The sequence below is a fragment of the Pyrus communis genome, chromosome 12, assembly GCF_041283825.1.
Source record: "Pyrus communis isolate YQ-2024b chromosome 12, ASM4128382v1, whole genome shotgun sequence".
In the NCBI taxonomy this organism is placed as follows: Eukaryota; Viridiplantae; Streptophyta; class Magnoliopsida; order Rosales; family Rosaceae; genus Pyrus; species Pyrus communis.
Genome location: NC_142576.1, coordinates 18,123,746 through 18,148,521, shown reverse-complemented (window position 1 = coordinate 18,148,521; position 24,776 = coordinate 18,123,746). Strand labels below are relative to the sequence as shown.

At 39.5% G+C, this 24,776-nt stretch overlaps 1 protein-coding gene across 1 annotated transcript; it reads left to right on the top strand.

Moving 5' to 3' along the window:
• Positions 1-19,233: 19,233 nt before the first annotated feature.
• LOC137745522 (glucan endo-1,3-beta-glucosidase-like) lies at positions 19,234-21,236 on the top strand. Its single transcript, XM_088682071.1, has 2 exons — positions 19,234-19,339; positions 20,155-21,236. The coding sequence occupies exons 1-2, from the start codon at positions 19,249-19,251 to the stop codon at positions 21,102-21,104; spliced, it is 1,041 nt and encodes a 346-aa protein (XP_088538197.1). The 5' UTR covers positions 19,234-19,248; the 3' UTR covers positions 21,105-21,236.
• The last annotated feature ends 3,540 nt before the right edge of the window (positions 21,237-24,776 follow it).

Below are 24,776 nucleotides of genomic sequence, written 5' to 3'. Positions count from 1 at the left end.
GAAGAATGAAAGCTTTTGTTATTTCTCAACAGATTCAATACAATGCTCACACACACAGAGTACATATTTATATAGCCTGCAGATATGCCTTATCAGCTACGCTATCACCGTAACTACCTGATAACATACTAACTAACTCCAATAGCTGATGTGGTAATCTGTGATGATGTGTCAAATGATGTGGCAGTCAACTGATGATGTGGCAATAGCCATATACCTTCAACATCCCCCCGCAATCTCAACTGGGATTTCCAGTTGAGATTGTAACAATGTTTAACAAATAATGGACTGCGAAGACCTTTGGTGAGAATATCCGAAGTTTGTTCTTCAGTTGGGATGTACACAACCTTTAAATCGCCTTGTTGCACTCGCTCCCTCACAAAATGATAATTTGTATTAAGGTGTTTTATTCTTGAGTGAAACACAAGATTAGCACTTAGTACAATTGCAGACATATTGTCATAGTGAATGGTAGGTGGAGCATCCAAGAACACTCATAAATCCTTCAATACATTTCATATCCAAACTATATCTGTTGCAGTATGCGCTAAGGCTTTATATTTCCCTCAGTACACCACATAACCAGTTATTAATCTTTGAGTATTCAAATCTGCAGCCTAATCAGAATCAGAAAATGCAGTGAGCTGTGAAATCGTGTTTGCAGAGAATGTAATACCAGCATTTATGGTTCCTTGAAGATAGCAAATAATTCGTTTGACAACTCCAAAATGAACATCAGTTGGTGAAGACATGAACTGGTGTGTTCCAACATAGGCGATATTTGGCCTAGTAAAGGTCATATATTGTAAAGATCCCACAATGCTTCGATAAGTAGTTGGATTTGTCAACAATTGTCCTTATAAATGCAACAGTTGATTATGAGGTTTACAAGGGGTATTTGCTGGTTTGCACAAATCCATTCCTACTTTATGGACCAAATCTTTAATATACTTTGATTGACTAACAAAGATTCCTCCATCCTCTTTATATTGAACTTGTAATCCCAGAAAGTATGTAAGCTGCCCCACGTCTTTTAACTCAAACACCTCAGAAAGCTCGTGAATCATTTGTTGTATCTTCAAAGCATTGGATCCAGTTAAGATTATATCATCAACATACAATAATAAAATGATGATATTAGATTCATCCTTCTTCACAAACAGACTTGTAATAGAAACGGAAGTATGAAATCCCAGAACTGCCAAATAGCTTGTAGACTTTGAGTTCCAAGACCTTGAGGCCTGTTTCAAGTCATATAATGACTTAATCAATTTACAAACATGAGAAGGATAGGATGGATCAATAAACCCCTGTGGTTGCTTCATATACACTTCCTCTTGTAAATCTCCATGTAAGAAAGCATTCTTGATGTCTAGTTGTCTGAGATTCCAATGATTCATAGCAGCTAAGGCTAAAATAATCCTGACCGTAGTATGCCTTACAACCGGACTAAATGTATCCAAGTAATCAACCCTATGTTCTTGAGAGAAACCTTGAGCTACAAGTCTTGCCTTGTATCTGGACACACTGCCATCTGGATTTTTCTTCACTTTGTATACCCACTTGCTTCCTACTATTGCTCGATCTTGAGGAGATGGAACCAAGATCCAAGTCCCTTATGCTATAAGAGAATCATATTCCTTTTGCATTGCCTTTTGCCACTGTGGAATAGTAGCAGCTTTCCTAAATGTTTTAGGTTCTGAGACATCCGTGATTTCAGAAATAAAGGAGTAGCCACTAGTGAATGGCTTTTCCTCAATGATTTGAAGGGACTGAAGTTTAGGACAATGTGCTATTAAAGCAGCATAATTTCTTCTCTCAATTATTCCACTTTTCAATCTAGTTATCATTGAATGTGTAGATGGGACAATATTTGAATTTAAATCAGACGGAGATAAATCAGGAAGAATTACCTCTAGTTAATGATTTGAGTGGACATGCAACAATGATTGTGTACTAGAGTGATGATTTGTAGGAGAGTGATGATGTATTGAACTTGGAGACCCATATAACGAAGTACCAGCAGTCAAACTTGCACCACTGTCATTGTTTTGAAGTCTCTCTGACCTGTTGGGATTGAACACATTCAAGTTATCAATTGAATTTTCACCGTCACCATTTCCAGGAGTATACGGATTTGAACCAATATCATGTTCTGATATATGCACAGAACTAATTACTTGTGAATCAGTATGTAATTGTGAAACAAACATGTCTCTTTCTCTTGGAACCTGTACCTGAATGACAATAGGTGCCTAAGATGACCTACAAACACTTGAATCGAAGAGACCTTATGTGGTTGAGGTTGTTTGAAGGGATAAACATCTTCATCATGAATGACATGCCTTGATAAGATGAACTTTTTGGTCTTAATATCAAAACAGATGACTCCTTTATAACCATGGGCAAAACCAAGGAATACACATTGAGTAGATATTGGTTCTAGTTTATGTTTGTTGAATGGTCTTAGTAATGGATACACTGCAGTGCCAAAGACTTTAAGATGTTGAATCTCAGGAATACTACCAAATACAACTTGATAAGGAGACTACATATTTAGATTCCTGGAAGGCATTCTATTAACTAAAAATGCAGCATATGAACAAGCATGATACCAGAATATTGAAGATATTTGAGCATCTGATAACAGACTAATAGCTGTCTCAACCAAATGTCTATGTTTTCTTTCAGCAAGACCATTTTGCTGAGGTGTATGAGGACAAGAAACTTGATGTACAATTCCTTTTATCTCCAAAAATTGTCTAACACATTGCTCATATATGTTGGAAATGTGCCCAAAAACCAGTCATATGATGATACTTTACGGACATTTCACATATTAAACTAACTAGTTTAATATAAAGGGCTAAGATTATTGTTTAAAGCCACCTCATATAAATGTTATATGTTTAAACGATAAGTCCAATGAATATGTAATTGGGAGAATATGATATAAAGAAGTTAGATTCATGAGACCATTCCTTTTCGTCTACATATCCTAAACGTTCCTGATCATAGGATTGCCAATTGGGCATTGACAGTCCATTAAGATTAGTATGTGCTATATCTTTTCTTAGGGAGGGTAACTGGTCTCGAGTCATTGGTGTGACTGACACCAAGACAAGCATGTAGGTGCTTAATAGAGAATGAGTCCACTGAAAGCGATCAACAAAGAGTTCTCATACTCATGTCACATGAGAAATATCGTTGGGATAATGCAAAATAGTCCTTTGATTTGAGGTATCATATTTGTCTTGTGGTTAGGTCATTGATCTTTGACTATGTCAAAGTCACTCTGTTAAAGGATCTCCACGACATGGTTGGGGTTAAGCAACTTAGCCATGGAGGCAAGTGAATGTGCAATAAGGGATCTCTAACCTTCAAACAATTTAAGGGAGAATACTCTATGATATGATTAAGAATCTCTGGCCAGAGTATGAATGAGATTTAGGAAGTCGTTCCAAATCACGTTCAAGGTAATCATATAAGTAAGTGAATCACATTGGATAGTAGACGTGAATAAACTACCAATCCAAACAATGTGGTCAAAAGTATTGTATTAGAAAAAGACCGTATTGCATTGTAATAGTAACATAAATCTTATTTTGATCTTCTGTATATTTTTTTGGATGAAGTTCAAAATTCTATGATGTCTTGCAATTCAATTTTGGGTTATTCATATATCAGTACTTAGAAATTTTACATTTCCAGAAATGAACATTGAAAAGTCGAAACATTAGGAACACACATCTTAATTTGCAGTGGGAGAAAGAGGTCAAATGAATTATAATATATGTAAGGATTCTTTACAAGGAGGTTTGGGTGTGTCGTTAGGGATGACAAGGTCGAGGTAACTTTGTTGCTGTGTCATGCATGAACTTCTAGATGTTTTTTCTCCTTTGCAGGTAGAAGCTTTGGCAACAAGGGCTTGTTCAGTTTAGGCAGACTCGAGGGGTTTTAGAGATTTCTTATTGAAAGGAGACTCTTCAGATTGTGACGGTTTTTGTGATGTCTCCACTAACATATCATCATCAATTAGGTAGTTAGTAGAAGACACAGTTGCACATAGATTTGCTAGGTTTGGTTTGAAAGTTGGCAGCCAATATGAGTGGTTTACTCAACCTCCTAGTTTTATCATTGACCTCCTTGTTGAGGACCCTATGTAACCGGCCTATGTACTTTGGTTAAGACTTCTTTTGATCTTTTCCTGAACAAATGCAACACTATCGTTTTTATAAAAATAAAAAAATAAAAAAAAGGCACAAAATAAAATTGTTGTTGTAAAACTGAGTTTGTAAGTGGGTGAGAGAGAGGGTCAGGAAAGAGATTCCCAGTGTATGAGAATTGTCTTTTCACTCTTGGCCTTGTTCTTTATTTATACTATTCCACAAAAACACAGAGTTTATGTGGATTGGTCTCCAAAATTCTATTGGTAGTCTGTAAGTTTACACAATTATATTTTTGTTGCTAGTGAACCTTCAACGAAATATTTGTTAAGGATTTGATCGCCTAAACACCTTAGAAATTTCTTTGTCAAATTATGTATGTATCGGGCCTGAGTGTTTCTGATCGAATTACATTTACTTTGAGTTGCTTTCGCAAATCAGATCTCCATTGGAATACAATTTCATCTTGAAGATTTCCAAGTTGGATGCATCTTTTGAATTTGCTTTAGGCATAAAATTATTGTAGAACGTACTTGATTAAATACACTGGTCTTAGAAAGAAGTAATTGAACTTCGGGTCAAAGTTCAGAGCCATTATTCGACTAATTTTCGGTTCGCCTTTTTTATTTATTATTCCCTTGAATGGCCAGAGTTCGAGTTTAAGTGTATACCCCCACAAGCTTTAGGTTGCATAAACTTTTCAAAAGCTGGATGGTGCATTGGAGGCTTTTAGACAAAGGGGACATGTTCCAATGTTTGTAGCCTGCCTAAAGTAACTACGCTTATTATGGCTCGAGTGTCCTAAGTTGCTAACTGGAAGACCATCACAAGAGATTCCTTTAACATTATTATTTTGAAATTTTAGACTTTTCATTTTTGCAATGTTTCAAAGTTGTGTGATATTTGGGATAATAAGGATTTCCTATACTGCAAAAAGAAAAAAGAAAAAAGAAAAAGGGAACAAACAAATATAAGTTGTGCTATAATCAAACCAAATTCTTATTATTAAGGAATGGATGTTTGATGGGAAGGGTGTGATTGACTTTATATTATTGACTTCATATTAGACTGCCTATATATCTTTGAACTTGGAGAACTAAATCACAGGTGTAGTTATAAGAAAAGATGACATAATGTGTTTACATAGGGATTTGTCTTTGATGAAGGTGCCTTGACTACATGAGACTTTGGAGACGCTTCTCTATGTCTATGCATAGACTGAGGGCGTTTCACTTTTTTTTATTTTTGTAGTTAAATCGGTGATGGATAGTGTGACAGCCCGTCCTAAATCATTCGTACTGTAGGTGTGAAATGACTATTTTGCCCCTAGTGGTAATGTTTCATTTTGGGGTAATTGTTTTGTCGGTTTGTTGGCTGTATCTGGACCACACACACACTCTCATCCTCATCTCCTTCTCGTATCCCTCTCTGTTACGAACTCCCTCTCTTTCTCTGCCTTTTTCTCTTCTTCTTCTTTGTACAGACGAGACCCAAAACCCATGAAAATGTTGCAGATCGAGGTGGAAAACTATACCTTTGTGTTCGTGAGGACCATACGAGTTCAACCATACCAACTTCAGGTAGGAAATCCATCGATTTCATGTCGAACCAGGAATCTCCGTTTTGGTCACTGTTCATGCACACGTGAAATGTTGTATTTCAGGGAATTTGAAGCTTGTAGGAAGCTTAATGAGGTCCTTAGGAAGCTTGGGATAGTTCGTTTGAATGATTTGGACGTCAGGATCGTGAGTTGCAGGTTTGGCCAGATTTTACGAAGTTTCTACGGCGAGATTCCGTGAATTTCAGGGCTCGAAAGTGGTAAGGTTTTGTTCTACTTATTGTATGCTTCATTTTCGTGCAAATTTCATGAAATTTGGTTGAAAAACGAGTGAGAAACGAAGGTTTGAAAATTTTCCAATTTTCCGACGATGGCGATGGCACTAGAAGTGTGCCGGAGAAGAAGACGGAATATTCCGTTAGTTTGGACAAAATATTCTTGACGGCATCAGGTTAACTTTAACGGAATCTGTTAGTTTTAACGGAATATTCCCTAACGCCGTTAGGGTTGCCACACATGCGCCAGGCACGTGCCCGTACGTGGCCAGCGCGTCTGGCCATGCCTTGGCCGGGGCGCGGGAGGTCGGAAAATTATTTTAAAAATATGGTGATGTTCGTGAGGTTGAGTAGATCATGTTGGTGTATTCACACACCCCATTTGAGCATTGTATGAGAAGTTATTACCTAGTTTTGGTTATGTGCTTTAAATTGACGTTTCTATAGTTGTTTCGCATATAGGTGAGACCTATCCCAAGGACAAGTGCAGTCACTCGAGGCAAGGGGGTTACGACCCTTCCACATACTAGTGAGTGGGCTTTTGATTTTTCATATATACCTATATATTGTGGTTTTTCCCAAAAAATGATATGGAATGTTTATATGTTTTATGTGACATCCCACATCGTCCAGGGAAGTGATCCTTATATGTATATTCCCATCTCTCCCTAGCACGAGGCCTTTTGGGAGCTCACTCGCTTCCGGTTCCATGGGAACTCCGAAGTTAAGCAAGTAGCGCATGAGAGCAATCCCAGGATGGGTGACCCACTGGGAAGTTCTCGTGTGAGTTCCCAAAAACAAATGCGTGAGGGTGTGGTCGGGGCCCAAAGCGGACAATATCGTGTTACAGTGGAGTCGAGCCCGGGATGTGGTGGGGGCCCGGGCCGGGATGTGAGATTTTAAATGCCATGCATAGAGTTTGCCTATTTATTTATGCATTAGTGGTTGCATATATGTATGTTTAGTGTTGCGGACGCACATGTAAGTGCTAGGTAAGTTATAGTTTATAGTTGTGACGTAGTGGTTATATGAGATACATAAAGTGCTCATAACCTGCACCCCCGGTGTTAGTGCTCCCGTACAGAGTAGGCCACAGTCATTCACGTGATGTTCACCTCCCGCACCACATGCTCATCTTGGATCCAAGTTAGGTGCACAGTCTTGTCGTACAGACCACTATAGGTGGTTCCGACTCGTAGGTGACCCACGATTATTCACCTAGTCTTCACGTGATCGTAGCACTTGAGCATATTTATTTACACCCAGTCCTGTCGTACAGACCACTTTAGGTGGTTCCGACTCGTGTGCATGTATAGTTAGTGATTTGGAGATTTGAGCTCTAGATTCAGCCGTACAGGTCATGTTAGGTGACTCTGGCTGACATGTTACTTGCATTGATTGACATTACCTGGGTTACTTACAGTTTATGTAGAGGCATTCAACATGGCATATTTCTGAGCATGTTTTCGATATATGTGTATATTCTATTTTCTGGGAAACTATACAGGTTTTACGGCGAGGGGTTAGAACTTTTGTTAATGAAATGATTTTGAAAAGCTTTGTTTTTGCCCACTCATACTTTCTATTTTGTGCCCCTCCAGGTTCTAGTTTGGGTTGCTCTTTTGGTGGCTTATGAGGAATCCATGGCATATTTGACAGATTTTATCCAGTGTAGGACCACCTCTGAGTGTGTTTAGCTAGTGTTTGTTCCTCTGGATTGCATTAGGCTTTCTGTCCTCTGAATTTTGTTGTCACACTTACACTTGCACTTGTAAGTTAACTACATTGTTTAGTAGTTTGGTTTTTATTTATTCGTACTTGTACTATTATTTTTTTGCTTCCGCACTGTGCACATGGTTACGTCACCCTCATGTGACGGCCAGCATGCCTTAATTTTAGGTTGAGGTGCGTTAGTTTGGTATCAGAGCATAAGTTTGGCAGTCCTGCATATTTTTGTAAGCGTTCTAATTGTTTTGGTGTCTTCTGTCAGAACTATGCCACCTCGTAAGGAACCACGTCGCTTTGCTGAGCCTAGTTTCCTCGATGTAGCTCAATTGGGGGAAGCTATCGCTACCACTATTCAGTCAGTGCTCCGCCCTCCCCAGAGGACTCTTCTGGAAACCATGTACAATTTGAAGCTGGATAAGTTTGAGGGGCACGAGGGTTTTGAGGGAGCTGAGCGGTGGCTAGACCATATTGAAAAGACTTTTCGAGTGTTGCATAATCAGGGGAATCTTCCTGTTGAAAAGTGGGTTGAGACGACATCATGGTTCTTGGGTAAGGAATCATCATCCTGGTGGGAACAGGAGGTCTGTCGTTTGACTCTAGAAGAAAGGGCTGACTGGGAAGTGTTGAAGCATTTGTTTCAGAAAAGGTTTGTGACTTCTAAGTACATTGATGTAAAAAGCAAGAATTCATCGAGTTGAGGCAAGGGAAGTTAACGGCGAACGAGTATTATCGGAGGTTCACTGATTTATCTCGTTATTATCCGGAGGTTGCTACCAATCCGGGTGAGATGCTTCGTCGTTTTCGATTGGGTACCAAGAAGAAGTGGCGTTCTATGACGACCACTACCCCTTGCGAATCTTATCAGGAGTTCTATGAGATTCTGTTGAGGATTGAGGATTCCAAGAACATTCCCAGCGAAAGTGAGGAAGAAGAAAAAGATGGCAATCAGAGGAAATGCGACAAAGGCAAAGGTCAGACATCTCTAGGATCTCGAAAGACCTAGAGTTTTAAGCGAGGTATGACTAGTTCCAGTTCTTCTAGCGGTGGTTTTAGTTTCACTGGTCAGGGAAGAGGTGGTAGATTTGCTGGGGGTCCTAGAGGCCAGAGACAGGGTGATACTGGTAGAGGAAGGGCTCTAGTTTGCCGCAGGTGTAATAATCGGCATTTTGGAGAGTGCAGGAGAGGCAACAGTGGTTGTTTCACTTGTGGGCAGATGGGACATCGAGCTGCAAATTGTCCCTAGAGTCAGCAAAGGCCCCAGCAGTCTTTCTTGCCACCACTTGCGCCAATCCAGTAGGTCCCTGGCCCTGGTAGTTATGGTCAGACGGGTCGTGGTGATGCCTACTATTATCAGGGTGATGTCGTTCCTTATGCTCCAGGAAAATATCCGTATTCCCAAGATCCTTATTCTCAGAGTGGTTATCCATAGTTTTCAGGTGGTTATATGCCGTATCTTCCCATTCCGGCAGGTAGATCTCAGTGGTACCAGGGAGGACAACCTCAGAAGGGAGAGATTACTGCTAGTAGTGCGAGATCTTCATGGCAGTCTAGTCAACCTAGTCAGGGGCGTAATGTGCAGAGTGATAGTGGTTAAACTAGTAGAGGTCGTGGTGGGCAACAGCAGACCTAGGGGCGTATCCATAATATTTCTCTGCAGGATGCTCAGAAGAATCCAGACTTGATCATGGGTACATTAAATATCCTTGGTTATTTTGCTAGAGTATTGATTGACTGTGGTGCTACACATTTGGTTATTTCTCATATATTTGCTCAAGTGACGCAACCTCACCCTACACCTCTAGGGTATGATTTAGAGTTTGCTATGCCTAGAGGAGACAGATGTATTGTTGATTGTGTGTATCCAGGATGTCCAGTGATGGTGGAGGATGTTGTTATGCTAGCTGACCTTTTCTCGTAAGATAATGTTGATTTTGATGTGATTTTGGGCACAGATTGGTTGCACCATAATCGTGCTAATATTGATTGTTACGGGAAAATAGTTACCTTCCACCCTCCTGGATTACTTGTGGTTACTTTTGTGGGTGAGCAGAGTGGGGTGAAACATGGTGTTAGTTCTGCTGTGCGAGCAAAAAGGTTGTTATCAAAAGGTTGCCAGGGATACTTAGCTCATGTGGTGTTGAATGATATTGCTCCTAGTCGCGTGGAGGATGTAAGGGTAGTCAAGCATTTTCTTAATGTTTTCCCTGATGATTTACCTGGATTGCCGCCAGACCGAGATGTAGAGTTCACCATTGATTTTGCTTCCAGGTACTAATCCTATATCCTTGACTCCTTATCGAATGGCTCCTGCTGAGTTGAGGGAATTGAAAGTCCAGTTGTAGGAATTAGTGGATAAAGGTTTTATTCGGCCTAGTACTTCACCCTGGGGAGCTCCAGTGTTGTTTGTAAGGAAAAAAAATGGGACTTTGAGGCTATGCATTGATTACCGGCAATTGAATCGGGTAACAATTAAAAACCGTTATCCATTGCCGCGTATAAATGATTTGTTTAATTAGCTTCGAGGTGCTTATGTATTTTTCAAGATTGATTTGAGGTCTGGTTATTAGCAGTTGAAGATCAGTAGTGAGGATGTCCCTAGGATAACTTTCAGGACTCATTATGGTCATTACGAGTTTCTGGTAATGTCATTTGGATTGACAAATACACCAGAAGCTTTCATGGATTTGATGAACCGAGTATTCCAGTCGTATTTGGATAGGTTTGTCATCGTCTTCATTGACGATATCCTGGTATAATCTAAGTCTAAATCTGAGCATATTCGACATCTTACTTTGGTGTTGAAAAGGTTGCGGGAACACCAACTGTATGCTAAGTTTAGCAAGTGTCAATTTTGGCTAGATCAAGTGGCATTTTTGGGACATGTCATTTCTACTCAAGGTATTTTGGTGGATCCTCAAAAGGTAGCAGCAGTGGAGAAGTGGGAGCAACCATGAACCGTCACTGAGATGAGGAGTTTTCTTGGCTTAACAGGCTATTACCGACGGTTTGTAAAGGATTTTTCCGTGATTGCTTTACCACTGACGAGGTTAATAAGGAATGATGTTAAATTTGAGTGGGATGATAATTGTGAGTGGAGTTTTCAGCAATTGAAGTATTATCTCACTCATGCACCTGTTTTAGCACTCACGGATGATAGTGGTAATTTCGAAGTCTACAGTGATGCTTCCTTAATTGGTCTGGGATGTGTGCTGATGCACTTAGCAGGAAATCACAGGGCCGTATTAATGCGTTGTACGTTAGTCATGTTCCTCTTCTGGTAGACTTGAGATCAACTGGAGTGAGGTTAGAGGTAAAAGATCAGGAGGTAGCTTTACTTGCTAATTTTCAAGTTAGGTCGATTTTAATTGATCGTGTACTTGAAGCCCAAATGGTTGATGAAGAGACCCAGGAAATAATTCAAGCAAGGAATCAGGGGAAAAGGAAAGACCTTAGAGTTCGTGAATCGGATGGCATGCCTATGCAGGAGAGTAGAATGTTTGTGCCGAATAATTTGGAATTAAAGAAAGCGATTCTTGATGAAGCGCATATATCAGCTTATGCGATGCATCCAGGAGCTACTAAAATGTATCATACCATTCGACCATTTTATTATTAACTGGGTATGAAAAGAGAGATAGCTGAGTATGTGAGTAGGTGTGCCATTTGCCAACAAGTTAAAGCTGAAAGGAATAAGCCGTTTGGGTTGTTGCAGCCGCTTCCAGTTCCAAAGTGGAAATGGGAAAATATTACAATGGATTTTGTGTACAAGCTTCCTCATACACATAATGGTTTTGATGGCATTTGGGTGATAGTTGATCGGCTTACTAAGTCAACGCATTTTATTCCAGTGAGGGAAAAGTATTCTTTGGGCCGATTAGCTGAATTATTCATATCGAAGATCGTGAAGTACCATGGTGTTCCAGTGAGTATTGTCTCGGATCGTGACCCAATATTTACTTCTAAATTTTGGGTGGCTTTTCAGGAAGCTTTAGGTACGAGATTACTCTACAGTACGACATATCATCCTCAGACAGACGGACAGTCAGAGAGGACCATTCAGACATTGGAGGATATGTTGAGATCTTCAGTGTTGCAGTTTGGCGATGCTTGGCACAAGCAGTTGGATTTAATGGAATTTGCCTACAACAACAACTTTCATTCGAGTATCGGCATGTCACCATTTGAGGCACTGTATGGTAAATCTTATCGAACACTCTTGTGTTGGTCAGAGGTCGAAGAAAGAGTTTTGGTGGGCCCCAAGATTGTTAAGGAGACTACTCAAAATGTTCAGGTAATTAAGTCTAACATGAAGGTGGCCCAGGATCGACAAAAGAGCTTAGCGGACTGGCATGCCACTGACAGAGTGTATGAAATGGGCGATTGGGTATTTCTAAAGCTTTCACCGTGGAGAGTTGTAGTACGGTTTGGAAAGAAAGGTAAGCTAAGTCCCAGGTATATCGGACCGTAGATGATCATCGAGCGAGTTGGTGAAGTGGCTTACAGGCTTGAGTTGCCTTCTGAGCTGGCTAAAATGCATAATGTTTTTCATGTGTCTATGCTTTGTCATTACGTTGCGAATCTATCGCATGTGATACCTCCCCAACCATTGGAAATTAATCTAGATTTGACTTATGATGAGGAACCAGTAACGATTATGGATTGGAAGGAAAAGGTTCTGAGGAAGAAGGCTGTGAGTTTAGTGAAAGTTTTGTGGAGGAATCACTCAGCGGATGAGGCTACTTGGGAGACAGAAGATCGGATGAGAGATTTGTATCCTCGATTGTTCTTTGATCACTAATGGTTGTTATGAATTTCGGGACGAAATTTTATTAAGGTGGGTAGGTTGTGACAACCCATTCCGAATTATTTGTACCGTATGTGTGAAATGATGATTTTGCCCCTAGTGGTTAAGTTTCATTTTGGGGTGATTGTTTTGTGGATTTGTTGGCTGCATCTGGACCACACACACACTCTCATCCTCATCTCCTTCCCGTATCCTTCTCTGTTACGAACTCTCTTTCTCTCCCTCTTTCTCTTCTTTTTCTTTGTATGGACGAGACCCAAATCCCGTGAAAAAGTTGCAGATCGAGGTGGAAAACTGTACCTTTGTGTTTGCGAGGACATACGAGTTCAACCATACCAATTTCAGGTAGGAAATCCTTCGATTTCACGTCGAACCAAGAATCTCCGTTTTGGTCACTGTTCATGCACACGTGAAATGTTGTGTTTCAGGGAATTTGAAGCTTGTAGGAAGCTTAGTGAGGTCCTTAGGAAGCTTGGGGTGGTTTGTTGGAAGGATTTGGACGTTGGGATTGTGAGTTGCAGGTTTGGCCGGATTTTGTGAAGTTTCTACAACGAGATTCCGTGAATTTCAGGGCTCAAAAGTGGTAAGGTTTTGTTCTACTTGTTGTAAGCTTAATTTTGGTGCAAATTTCATGAAATTTTGTTGAAAAACGAGCGAGAAACGAAGGTTTGAAAATTTTCCAGTTTTTCGGCGACGGCAACGGCACCGAAGGTGTGCCGGAGAAGAAGATGGAATATTCCGTCATTTTGGACAGAATATTCTTAACGGCATCAGGTTAACTTTAACAGAATCTATTAGTTTTAACAGAATATTCCCTAACGCTGTTAGGGTTGCCACACGTGTGCCAGGCACGTGCTCGTGCGTGGCCTACGCGTGGGAGGTTGAAAAATTATTTTTAAAATATGGGGATGTTCGTGAGGTTGAGTAGATCATGTTGGTTATTCACACACCCCATTTGAGCATTGTATGAGAAGTTATTACCTAGTTGTGGTTATGTGCTTTAAATTGACGTTTTTATAGTTGTTTCACATATAGGTGAGACTTATCCCAAGGACGAGCGCAGTCACTCGAGACAAGGGGTTACGACCCTTCCACATACCAGTGAGTGGGCTTTTGGTTTTCCATATAAACCTATATATTGTGGTTTTTCCCAGAAAATGATATGGAATGTTTATATGTTTTAAATGCCATGCATAACGTTTGCCTATTTATTTATGCATTAGTGGTTGCATATATGTATGTTTGGTGCTGCGGACGCACAGGTAAGTGCCAGGTAAGTTATAGTTTATAGTTGTGACGTAGTGGTTATATGAGATACATAGAGAGGTCATAACCTGCACCCCCAGTGTTAATGCTCCCGCCCAGAGTAGGGCATAATCCTTCACGTGATGTTCACCTCCCGCACCACACGCTCATCTTGGATCCAAGTTAGGTGCACAGTCCTGTCGTACAGACCACTATAGGTGGTTCCGACTCGTAGGTGACCCACGATTATTCACCCAGTCTTCACGTGATCGTAGCACTTGAGCGTATTTATTTACACCCAGTCCTGTCGTACAGACAACTTTAGGTGGTTCTGACTCATGTGCAGGTATAGTTAGTGAGTTGGAGATTTGAGCTCTAGATTCAGCCGTACATGTCATGTTAGGTGACTCCGGCTGACATGTTACTTGCATTGATTAACATTACCTGGGTTACTTACAGTTTATGTAGAGGCATTCGACATGGCATATTTCTGAGCATGTTTTCGATATATGTGTATATTCTATTTTCTGGGAAACTATACAGGTTTTATGGCTAGGGGTTAGAACTTTTGTTAATGAAATGATTTTGAAAAGCTTTGTTTTTGCCCACTCACACTTTCTGTTTTGCGCCCCTCCAGGTTCTACTTTGGGTTGCTCTTTTGGTGGCTTACGAGGAATCCATGGCATATCTAACAAATTTTATCCAGTGTAGGACCACCTTTGGGTGTGTTTAGCTAGTGTTTGTTCCTCTGGACTGCATTAGGCTTTCTATGCTCTGAATTTTGTTGTCACACTTACACTTGCACTTGTAAGTTAACTACATTGTTTAGTAGTTTGGTTTTTATTTATTCGTACTTGTACTATTATTTTTTTGCTTTCGCACTGTGCATATGGTTACGTCACCCTCACGTGACAACCAGCACGCCTTGATATTAGGTTGGGATGTGTCAGATAGCCTACATATCTTCTCTCATATCAAGCATTAAACCACATGTAGTTCGTTGGAAGTTTTTTAGCAATGTCGCGGGACTTGGGGATATTTCGCTTCCAATTTATTAAAGTTCCATCCCTACATGCAAAGTTGGAGGTTCTTCTGCCTCCTAATACTTTGGTGATACCTTGATGCTTTGGCTCTCCATAGATTTAAGTGATGGTAAGGGTTGGCTTCTTCACCTGCCGCCAGCCTTTCTCCTTGTCGGTAAATTCATACCTTTTGGACTTACCTTGATCCATCTTTTCAACATGTTCTTCCATTATGGCTTTGTCTCTTACAAACTCCTAGCAGTGTCCCTGATCCAGCAGTTCTTTGATCTCGAAGTGTGCATCTTCCAATCTAAATTAAATCCTAGACATCCAATGGGGCCTAAATTATGTTATGTGAGGTAGCCTTGTATACATGTAAGCCTACATTATGTCACTTCAACAAGTTGGAGTTCCATATGGTTTCACTGAGTACCAAAGGACTGACTTAGTGATATCGTCTCCAACAATGAGAAGAGGTTAAAAATATGGATTTTTGGTCACTCTATTTTGCCTCAATTTTAATAATTTAGGTCAAAACGATTTTGTTTTTGTCAATTTTGTCATTGTCTTTAATTTCGTTATCAATTTAAAGACAATTTTGAACTTGTGGTGATTAAATTATATTAAATGGAGATTTTCAATTTGGAAAACATAATAATTTTGTTTAACAAAAGTGGTTAATATCCTATTAACATACTAACTGGTTAGTACTCGAAAGCTATTGATTATATGACACATCCCGACCTGGGATGTCCACTAGGACTCCGAATCGAGCTGTGCTGGTTGACACCTGGAAGGTGACAAAGCCATAAAGTGTGGTGATGTGAAAAGTGTGATAAATTTAAACCTAAGAGTGTCTAAATACTAGAGTGCACTAGTGAGCGGGAATGAACTCATTCACATATGACGTAAGAGTATAAGTAAAGTACAGTAGAGTAGGTAAGGATTATACCCTCAGAGGTAGCCACCTATACTGAGACTTGCCAAGAATCCTCGTCAATACGAACTTTCAGGAGGGGCGCAAAACATAAAATGTGAGTGGGCGAAAACAAACTTTTTGAAAACACATTTCTCTTTTTAAACATAATAACCCCTCACCGTAAAACCCGTATAGTTTCCCAGAAAATAATACTACATACGTAATTAGAAACCATTCTCGAAAACAATGGAAATTGAGTCTATGCCATGTCAAGTACCTCAGCTGTAATCATGTATGTCAGGTGATATAATTTAATGCAAAAAGACATGTTAGCCAGAGTTACCTAACGTGACCTGTACGGCTGAACCTATAACTCATCAATCAACTCTTGCACACGAGTCGGAACCACCTAATGTGGTCTGTAGGACAGGACTGTGCACCAAACTTAGATCCAAGGTGAACGTGTGGTGCTGGAGGTGAACATCACGTGAAGGACTGTGCCCTGGCCACGGGCAGGAGCACTAACACCGAGGTGTAGAGTAATGAGCACTAAATACAACTAATCATAACCATACTCACTATCATCATGATATACTCACCTGAAACTTACCTGGCCTCCTTAGCAGCAACAAATGTTATGCATATGCATACTAATGCGTATACTAACATGTAATGTAATTGACATAGCATTTAAAAATGTAAATCCATTTAACATAGTTTTGGGAACTTGTAAAGCATATATACGTGTGTGTGTGTGTGTATATATATATATAGAAAACCAAAAAGGCCACTCACCTAAGGTCCACGCTCCACTCCTTAGCACGAATATCGAAATGTCTCCAACGATCGTCGCCTAGAACAAATATCAAACCACATCTCATAATCCTTACTGATAAAACACGTAATTTACATAAAAACACATCCCCAAGGACGTTCTAGAATAATTTGAGACCTATTGACCACAAGTCAACCGTCGGTCAAAGATTGCCGGTAGGGTCCACAACCCTATGTAACTCGATCCGGAAGATCCGCATCTCAGATTTCCAATCTGTAACTTCCAAAGATCCACATTATGCTTCTAGAACAACATACTAAAGTTTCATTACGATCCAACGGCTGGATCTTTGCCAATTGCAAATTCAAGTGGTGATTAACATTTTATTTTATGAACGTACAAATCCAATTTGTGAAGATCCATATGTCGGATTCCCGATCTGTAAGTTCCTACAGTCCTCAAATATTACGAATAATAACCTATTACAGTTTGATGGCGATCCAACGGTTGGATCGTCGATTTATATGATGACCTATTAACATATCGTAGAGAATTTAGGTTCCAACAATCAACCTACGTCATACGATTATCAGAACTAAACTCAAGGCATCTAATTTAGCCTAAAAATAGCGTTGACGGCATTCTGGCCATGCGCTGCCGTGGGTGACGGTCGGCCGCTCCAACTCGCTGGAAAAATTCAACTATTTCCAAAAATTCTCAAATTTTAGCAGAATGAAGATCTCAATGAGTAAAGTAAGTTTCATACCTGTGGCCAAGGCTAATTTGGCCGGGAAAAGCTTCAATTTGCCACAAATCCACCGAAAATCCCGAAAGTAGGTGAACCTCGATTCGTCAAATTCAAAGCTCCACCGCCCCCAAACCTTTTTGGGGTTTGTTCCTGGGGTTGAGGGGAGTCGACCCATGGTGGTAGCTTCAAAAATGACGAAATTCCGCCGTGGGTGCTCTCGGACTGGCCAGAGAAGACGACTTTTGTCGTTGTGAAATAGCCACCCACAGCCGTCAAGCTGGGTTGGAAATGGAAGCTGGGTCCATGCTGGTTTGTTTGGTGGCGGTGGCAATGCCCAGATCGTCGGGAAAACGCCGGAATCGGCTCCGGATAACTCGAACTGGGGTTGAGCCGACAAAAAGGAAAACGGGTTGGGGATAATCCCCTTCTTCTCTCTTCTCTCTTCTCTCATTTTCCCTCCTTTCTTCTGTTTCTGATTGGGTAGTTTCCTTCTTGCCCCGATACAGCCCTCCACATGGCTTAAAATGTGATGGGAAGGCTCCCAAATTTCTGGAGCCTTCCGCCAAATAAAACAAAATTACCATTTTAACCCTAACTTCGATCATTAATACCGCCTTGGTTATAACTCCGTTTCACGAACGGTTTGCGCCTACGTATTCGTAGCGACGAATACTACGATGATACGCCAAGAAAATAGATCTTACGTGACACGAAGGCTCAAACAAGGTCAATGCATTTACCTCGAAGGTATTTTCGTAAATTCACTTTTAAATTTATAAAAACCATAATTTTTAGGAACAGGTCGTTACATTATATATACATGCTATGGTCATATCCACGTATGAAACAAGTATAAATGAAAATGTTTCAGCCCAAGACGTATGAAAAGTTGCATATACTAGTCTAGTCTTGAAATTAAGCCACCTTGAATTTGAATTTTCCAACACTTGTCGTTGTTCAAATCACTGTCTAGTTGAATTGTCATTTTGTACGCGGATTCTAGACTTTGAAATATGGAACCCCAGCTGTTTTGGAGTATAATTGATCTCAATGACTTTTCAAGGAAATTGGAAATGCCGACGATGACTACAAGAGGGGTGCTGACTTGGTGCATCTTTCTACAGTGATCAAATCTTTAATACGCACAACAAAACACAATAATAAATTCCCTACATAACCACCACTACAAAACACAATAATACTTACACAAGAACCATGGGTGCGTAGCTGCCACAATGAAAACCACTCTTGAGAAATTAAGGGCTCGTTTTAAAGTGATTTTAAATCAATTGAAAACGTTTTTAGTGAAAATATTTTTAAAACCAATCCCTAGTAAAAATTCAAGTAGATTATGAAAAAAGTACTTTAAGTGCTTCCTACAAAAAGCACATAATTGTTGTTTTTGCCAAAAAACACTTAAAATGCTTTTGGACCTCAAAATCAATTTCACCAAAAACACTTTCAATCATCTTACAAATACTTCCAAATGAGCCCTAACTTATTTCTCATGAGGAAAAAATTATTTGACCATATATATGTGATTTTAATCGGTTCAACAATTAAAATTTGTAAAATGACTAATTTCGATAAATTTTCTAAAAAATCAATGATTCACGCAACGTGACAAGAATTATCCTAGGCCGCGAATGTCAATGTAACATTGATAAATTTATGGTTTTTGTTTCAAAGACATGGACCAAACTGTGATGGACGTCAAACCACATAGATAGATGAATTGTGAAAATTGACCACAATTTTGTTTATTTATTTAGGTTAATCAATTTCACTTGAAAACTCCTCTTCCTAACTACGGATGTGGCAGGTTTTCATGATGTTATCATATTTTCGATGAACTGCAGGTAGTCGTTGTCATCCTTAGTCCACGCGGTGAATTAGTCGTTGCCTAATTCTTAATGGTTTGGGGAAAAAAACTCTACATTACCAAGGCAGCCGCCTATGTATATAATCAATATATGTTAGTTAAGTTATATATGTCTCCAATAGCTTCATGCATTTTTCCAACATATATAAAACTGGAAGAGCTCTCATGGCTTCCATATTACTACTACTTGTAGTCTTGATGCCAGCCCTGCAAATAACAGTTCTGTCTTACTTTCATGCCTCTGTCTGTAGTTTGCATTTTCATGACATAAACACCACATACATATATATTCGTTTTTAAGTTTTTTTAATTATGGCCTTTAGAATATAATTAATTAAAACTGTTTTCTAGCTTAATTGATTAGACTGACGTGAGGATTTTTCTTCAACCGTTGTTTCTGTATATTTACATGTTTTACTTAAAAGTCCGTTTGATAATTATATAGTTATTGATATTTAATTATTATTTTTTGTGCATAGATATGAATGAAAGTATAAAATAGAGGAGGGACGAATATTATTCTTGTTTTCTTTTTGTGTGCCCTTATAATTATCAAAACTGTTTTCTAAGCTAGGTTAGAAATAAAATTTTAAATTTTTATATCTATGAATTCCTACAAAGAAATTGGTACATGTCAATTTATAAATTTTAATTTTGTCAAAATTTTAAGTTTATTTTTCTTATTGGAGCATTATTTTACATCTCTCTCTTATACCAACCTTCACCCACTCTTCTTCATTCATCATTTTCACTATATACGTTCCTCATAACTCAAGCATGAAAAATAAAAACTAGGTAATTTAATTTCTACAAATAATTGAAAATCCACGCAGCGAAAGAAAAAAGTCTCGTTTGGTTGCTCTTTCTATGGTGTTGCTCCAACTGTCAAATATCTTAATTAGATGAAATTGTAGCTATGGAGTATTTAACTAGAAGTTTGATCCTTTCAAACATTTCTTACGGGAAATTCTACCTTTTTCTCTCCCGCAACCCAAAACTCACCACATTTTGGATCAAATCATCTACTTATTTCAGGTGCACAATCTGTTGGTGTTTGTTATGGACGAAACGGCAACAATTTACCAGCTGAAGGAGAAGTGGTCGACTTGTACAAAAGCAATGGCATCGGACGGATGAGGATCTATGAACCAAATGAAGCAACCTTGCAAGCCCTTAGGGGTTCCAACATAGAACTCACAATCACCATCCTCAACAGCGAGCTTCCAGCCCTCAATGATGCAGCTGCTGCAACTGCCTGGGTCCAGAAGAACGTACAACCCTATTCAGCTGATGTTCGATTCAAATACATCGCTGTTGGAAACGAAATACACCGCGATTCTGCAGAGGTTGGGTCTCTCCTGCCTGCCATCAAAAACATCCACAGTGCAATTGTAGCAGCCAATCTGCAAGGCCAAATCAAAGTCTCTACAGCAATTGACACAACTCTTGTGGCCAATCCCTTCCCTCCCTCCGATGGAGTATATGACGCTGCAAATCAATTCATACAACCAGTCATCGACTTCCTCGTCAGCAGTGGGGCCCCACTCCTTGTGAATGTGTACCCTTACTTCAGCTACACTGATAACCCTAACATAGACCTTGCCTATGCCTTATTCACTTCGCAAGGGGTTGTAGTGCCGGATGGGACTCGATACCCTAGCCTCTTTGATGCTCTTCTGGACGCTCAGTACGCAGCTCTTGAAAAAGCTGGTGCACCAAATATGGAGATAGTCGTATCGGAGAGCGGTTGGCCTTCTGAAGGTGGTGATCAAGCAACCCCTGAGAACGCAGCCACATTCTACCAGAATTTGATCAACCATGTGACGAGTACTACTGGGACTCCAAAGAGGCCTGGTAAAGCTATAGAGACTTATCTTTTTGCAATGTTTGATGAAAATCTCAAGGACGGTAAACCAGTTGAGAAACACTTTGGAGTTTTCTCCCCTAACAAACAACCCAAGTACCAACTCACATTTGGATAGGAGTCACAGAATCATGTCTCTGAGTATGTAAGTTAGAGTTGAATAAGGGTGCCTTGTGCCCGGTTATCTCACCCCATATATATGCAATACAATAAAAAGAATACACATGGTTATCATGGATTCGAATGTTGATGAAGTTGTTTTTGATGATATTATTGTTGGGATTTGATTGCCATTTTGCTAATTTCTGGAATTTCTCAATTTGGTTAAGAGTTTGAAGGAGGAAGAAGATAAGATCAGAGAGAGAAGAATGTATTCTATATTTGTGAACTAAAACCAAATTGAAAAAGACAGAAATTTTTAACTGTTAGAGGAAAAACAGAGATCTAACAAGAAAAACAAATGTACTTGTTTAATTTCCGCTTAAAAATAATAAAACAACACCACCCAATATGTGCTTGCAAAAATAACCCAATTAAATGAAAAAAAGAAGGTACTTTCAATAGAATTTTACGGCTTAATTTTGATGTATTGCATAATTTGATATATAGTACATACAGTCTTGTTCTCCAAGGAAACAAAAAAGGACACAAAGAAATATCCTTCCTAATAAAGGACTCTAATAATTACACAATATTTACATTCCTATTTCCCTAAAGATTACTCACGCCAATACTCCCTCTCAAGTTGGAGCATAGATGTCACACATGCCCAACTTGATAAGTGAGTTACTAAAAACACCTACTACACACGAAATAAGTGAGAATATCTGCAAGTTGTTCTTCCGAGTTCACAAACATTATTGACACAATTTTCTTCTCCAGTTTTTCCTTAATGAAGTGTCGATCGACCTCCACATGCTTCGTTCTGTCATACTGTACCGGATTCTCTGCGATCTCTCTTGCTGACTTATTGTCACAATACAAATTTGTTGCCTCTTTTTGTTTGAAACCAAGACCCTAAAGCAACTTACACAACCAAAGGACTTCACACACTCCATGCATCATGCCTCTAAACCCGACCTCCGCAGAAGACCTAGACACCACCTTTTGTTTCTTACTCCTCCAAGTAACTAAATTTCCTCCAACAAACGTAAAGTATCCAGATGTAGAACGCCTATCAATCACATCACCTGCCTAATCAGCATCAACAAACCCCTCAATTCTTAGATGACCATGATTCTTATACAAAATTCCCTTCCTTGGAGCAAAACTTTAAATATGCTAAAATCCGCATAACCGCAGCCATATGATCCACACTCGGTGAGTGCATAATTTGACTCACCACACTAACTGCATAGGCTATATCTGGACGAGTGTGAGCTAAATAAATTAGTCACCCTACCAATCTATGATATTTGCCTTTATCCACTGGTTCTTGATCTGGATAAATTCCCAAGTGATGTTTCTCCACAATAGGAGTATCCACAGGCTTACACCCAAGCATACCTGTTTTCTTTAACAAATCTAGAACATATTTTTGTTAAGACAAGAAAATACCTTTGGACGAACAAGCAACCTCGACTCCAAGAAAATATTTTAAATCACCTAAATTCTTCATCTCAAACTCGGCAGTAAGGTTTTTTTTTCCTGTTTGACAATCTCATCTGAATCATCACCTGTTATTATCATATCATCCACATAAATAATTAAGGATGTTACTTTACTGTTTCTCCATTTCACAAATAGCGTATGATCAGAATGACTTTGATAATACCCATTCTTTCTCATGGCCTGAATGAATCTTCCAAACCATGCACGAGGTGACTGCTTAAGTCCATAAAGCGAGTTTCACAATCGGCACACTCCAGTTTCACCCCCCCCCCCAACATTATACCCCAGAGGAAAATCCATATACACTTCTTCCTCCAAATGTCCATGAAGAAAAGCATTTTTTACATCAAACTATTTTAACGGCCAATCCAGATTTGCAGCTAATAAGATAAGAACTCATATCGTATTCATCTTGGCCACCGAATAAAAAGTTTCTTGATAATCAATACCATACGTTTGAGTATATCCTTTTGCTACCAACCTTGCTTTGTACCTGTTCAGTGATCCGTCAGCCTTGTATTTAACTGTATAAACCCATCGGCACCTAATTGGTTTTTTTTTTTTTTCCATTCGGCAGTTCCACTACTTCCCATGTATTATTTTTCTGTAGTGCCATCATCTCTTCATGCATTGCTTCAGCCCATTTTTTATTCTTCAAAGCATCCTCCACTTGAGTTGGTATTTGAATTGTCTCCACATTGATCACCCAAGCTTGACGTTCAGGTGAAAGATTTTTACATGACACATAATTGGCTATTGGATAATTTACTTTTCCTTCCGGAGAAAACCTGTCAGGGGGTACACCACGATTTTACCTTGGTGGCAACTTATATGTACTTATAGCATCATTAGTTACATAGGCATCAATAGTACTTACCTCAGGGACATTCAGAGAAGACGTATTGGACGACAACACTATTGAGCTAGAGGGAGAGGGGAAAACAGGCTTGGCAAGAGTTTCGGTAATACTAGTACTAGGCTTGGCAACAACCTGATGTGGAGCTGTTTCCTCTTCAGCACAAGCTAGTTGAATGCCAACACATTCTTCATTGGCAGACAGCTGTTAAACACATGCAGCAGTCTCGGCAGATAGTTGCTGAACACCTGCAGCAGTCTCGGCGGGAATGAACCGAGGCTCTGTTACACCAGTTTGCACAAGTTTGTCATGGTTTACTCCCCCTAAAGCGATTATCATGTCATCCTGGACATCTAACAACCCAAAATCACCATTAAGATCACAAATACTAGCATTTTCCCATTGTGATATGAAGGTGATGATACCAGAGTATAAAATATTCCGAATCAAAAAAGGTAACATTCATTGGCACATACATATGTTAGGTTTCAGGGTGGTAGCATTTATAACCTTTTTGTTGGGATGCAAATCCAATAAAGACACACCAAAGAGCACATGGATCCAATTTACTATGATGAATCTTGTGAATATGAACATACGCTACACATATAAACACACGAGGAGTTAGGGTATTGGTGGATACTACGGGAACATGTTTTGTCAATACTTGAAGAAGTGTACGGAAGTCCCCAACTCGAGATGGCATACGGTTAATCACATACACAACATGGTAACGACTTGAGTCCAAAAACATTTAGGCATGAACGCACTAATAAGCAAGGCACGAGCAGTTTCCAAGATATGACGATTTTTTCTCTCAACAACCCCATTTTGTTGCGAAGTATGTGGACAAATAGTTTGATGAATAATTCCCCAATCTTGTAGAAACCGAGATAACTCATAATTTATGTACTCTCCACCATTGTCAAAACACAAAACTTTAACATCATAGGAATACTGAGTTTTAATCATATGTCGAAACAGACGAAACACATCACAAACCTCACTTTTACTTTTCAACACATACAACCACGTCATACGAGTGCAATCATCCATGAAGGTAACAAACCACCTAATTCCTAAAGTAGTATTAATAGGGGAAGGCCCCTATACATCAAAGTGTACTAGCGCAAATGGAGAAGATCTTCTATTCATACTTGGAGGGAATGAAGCACGATGACTTTTGGCTAAAATACATACTTCACATTGCAATTCTGAGTCTTCAATACTACTGAACAAATCAGGTAATATATGTTTCAAATAACCAAATGATGCATGCCCCAAATGACGATGCAATAACAATACCTTCTGTAGATTACTATT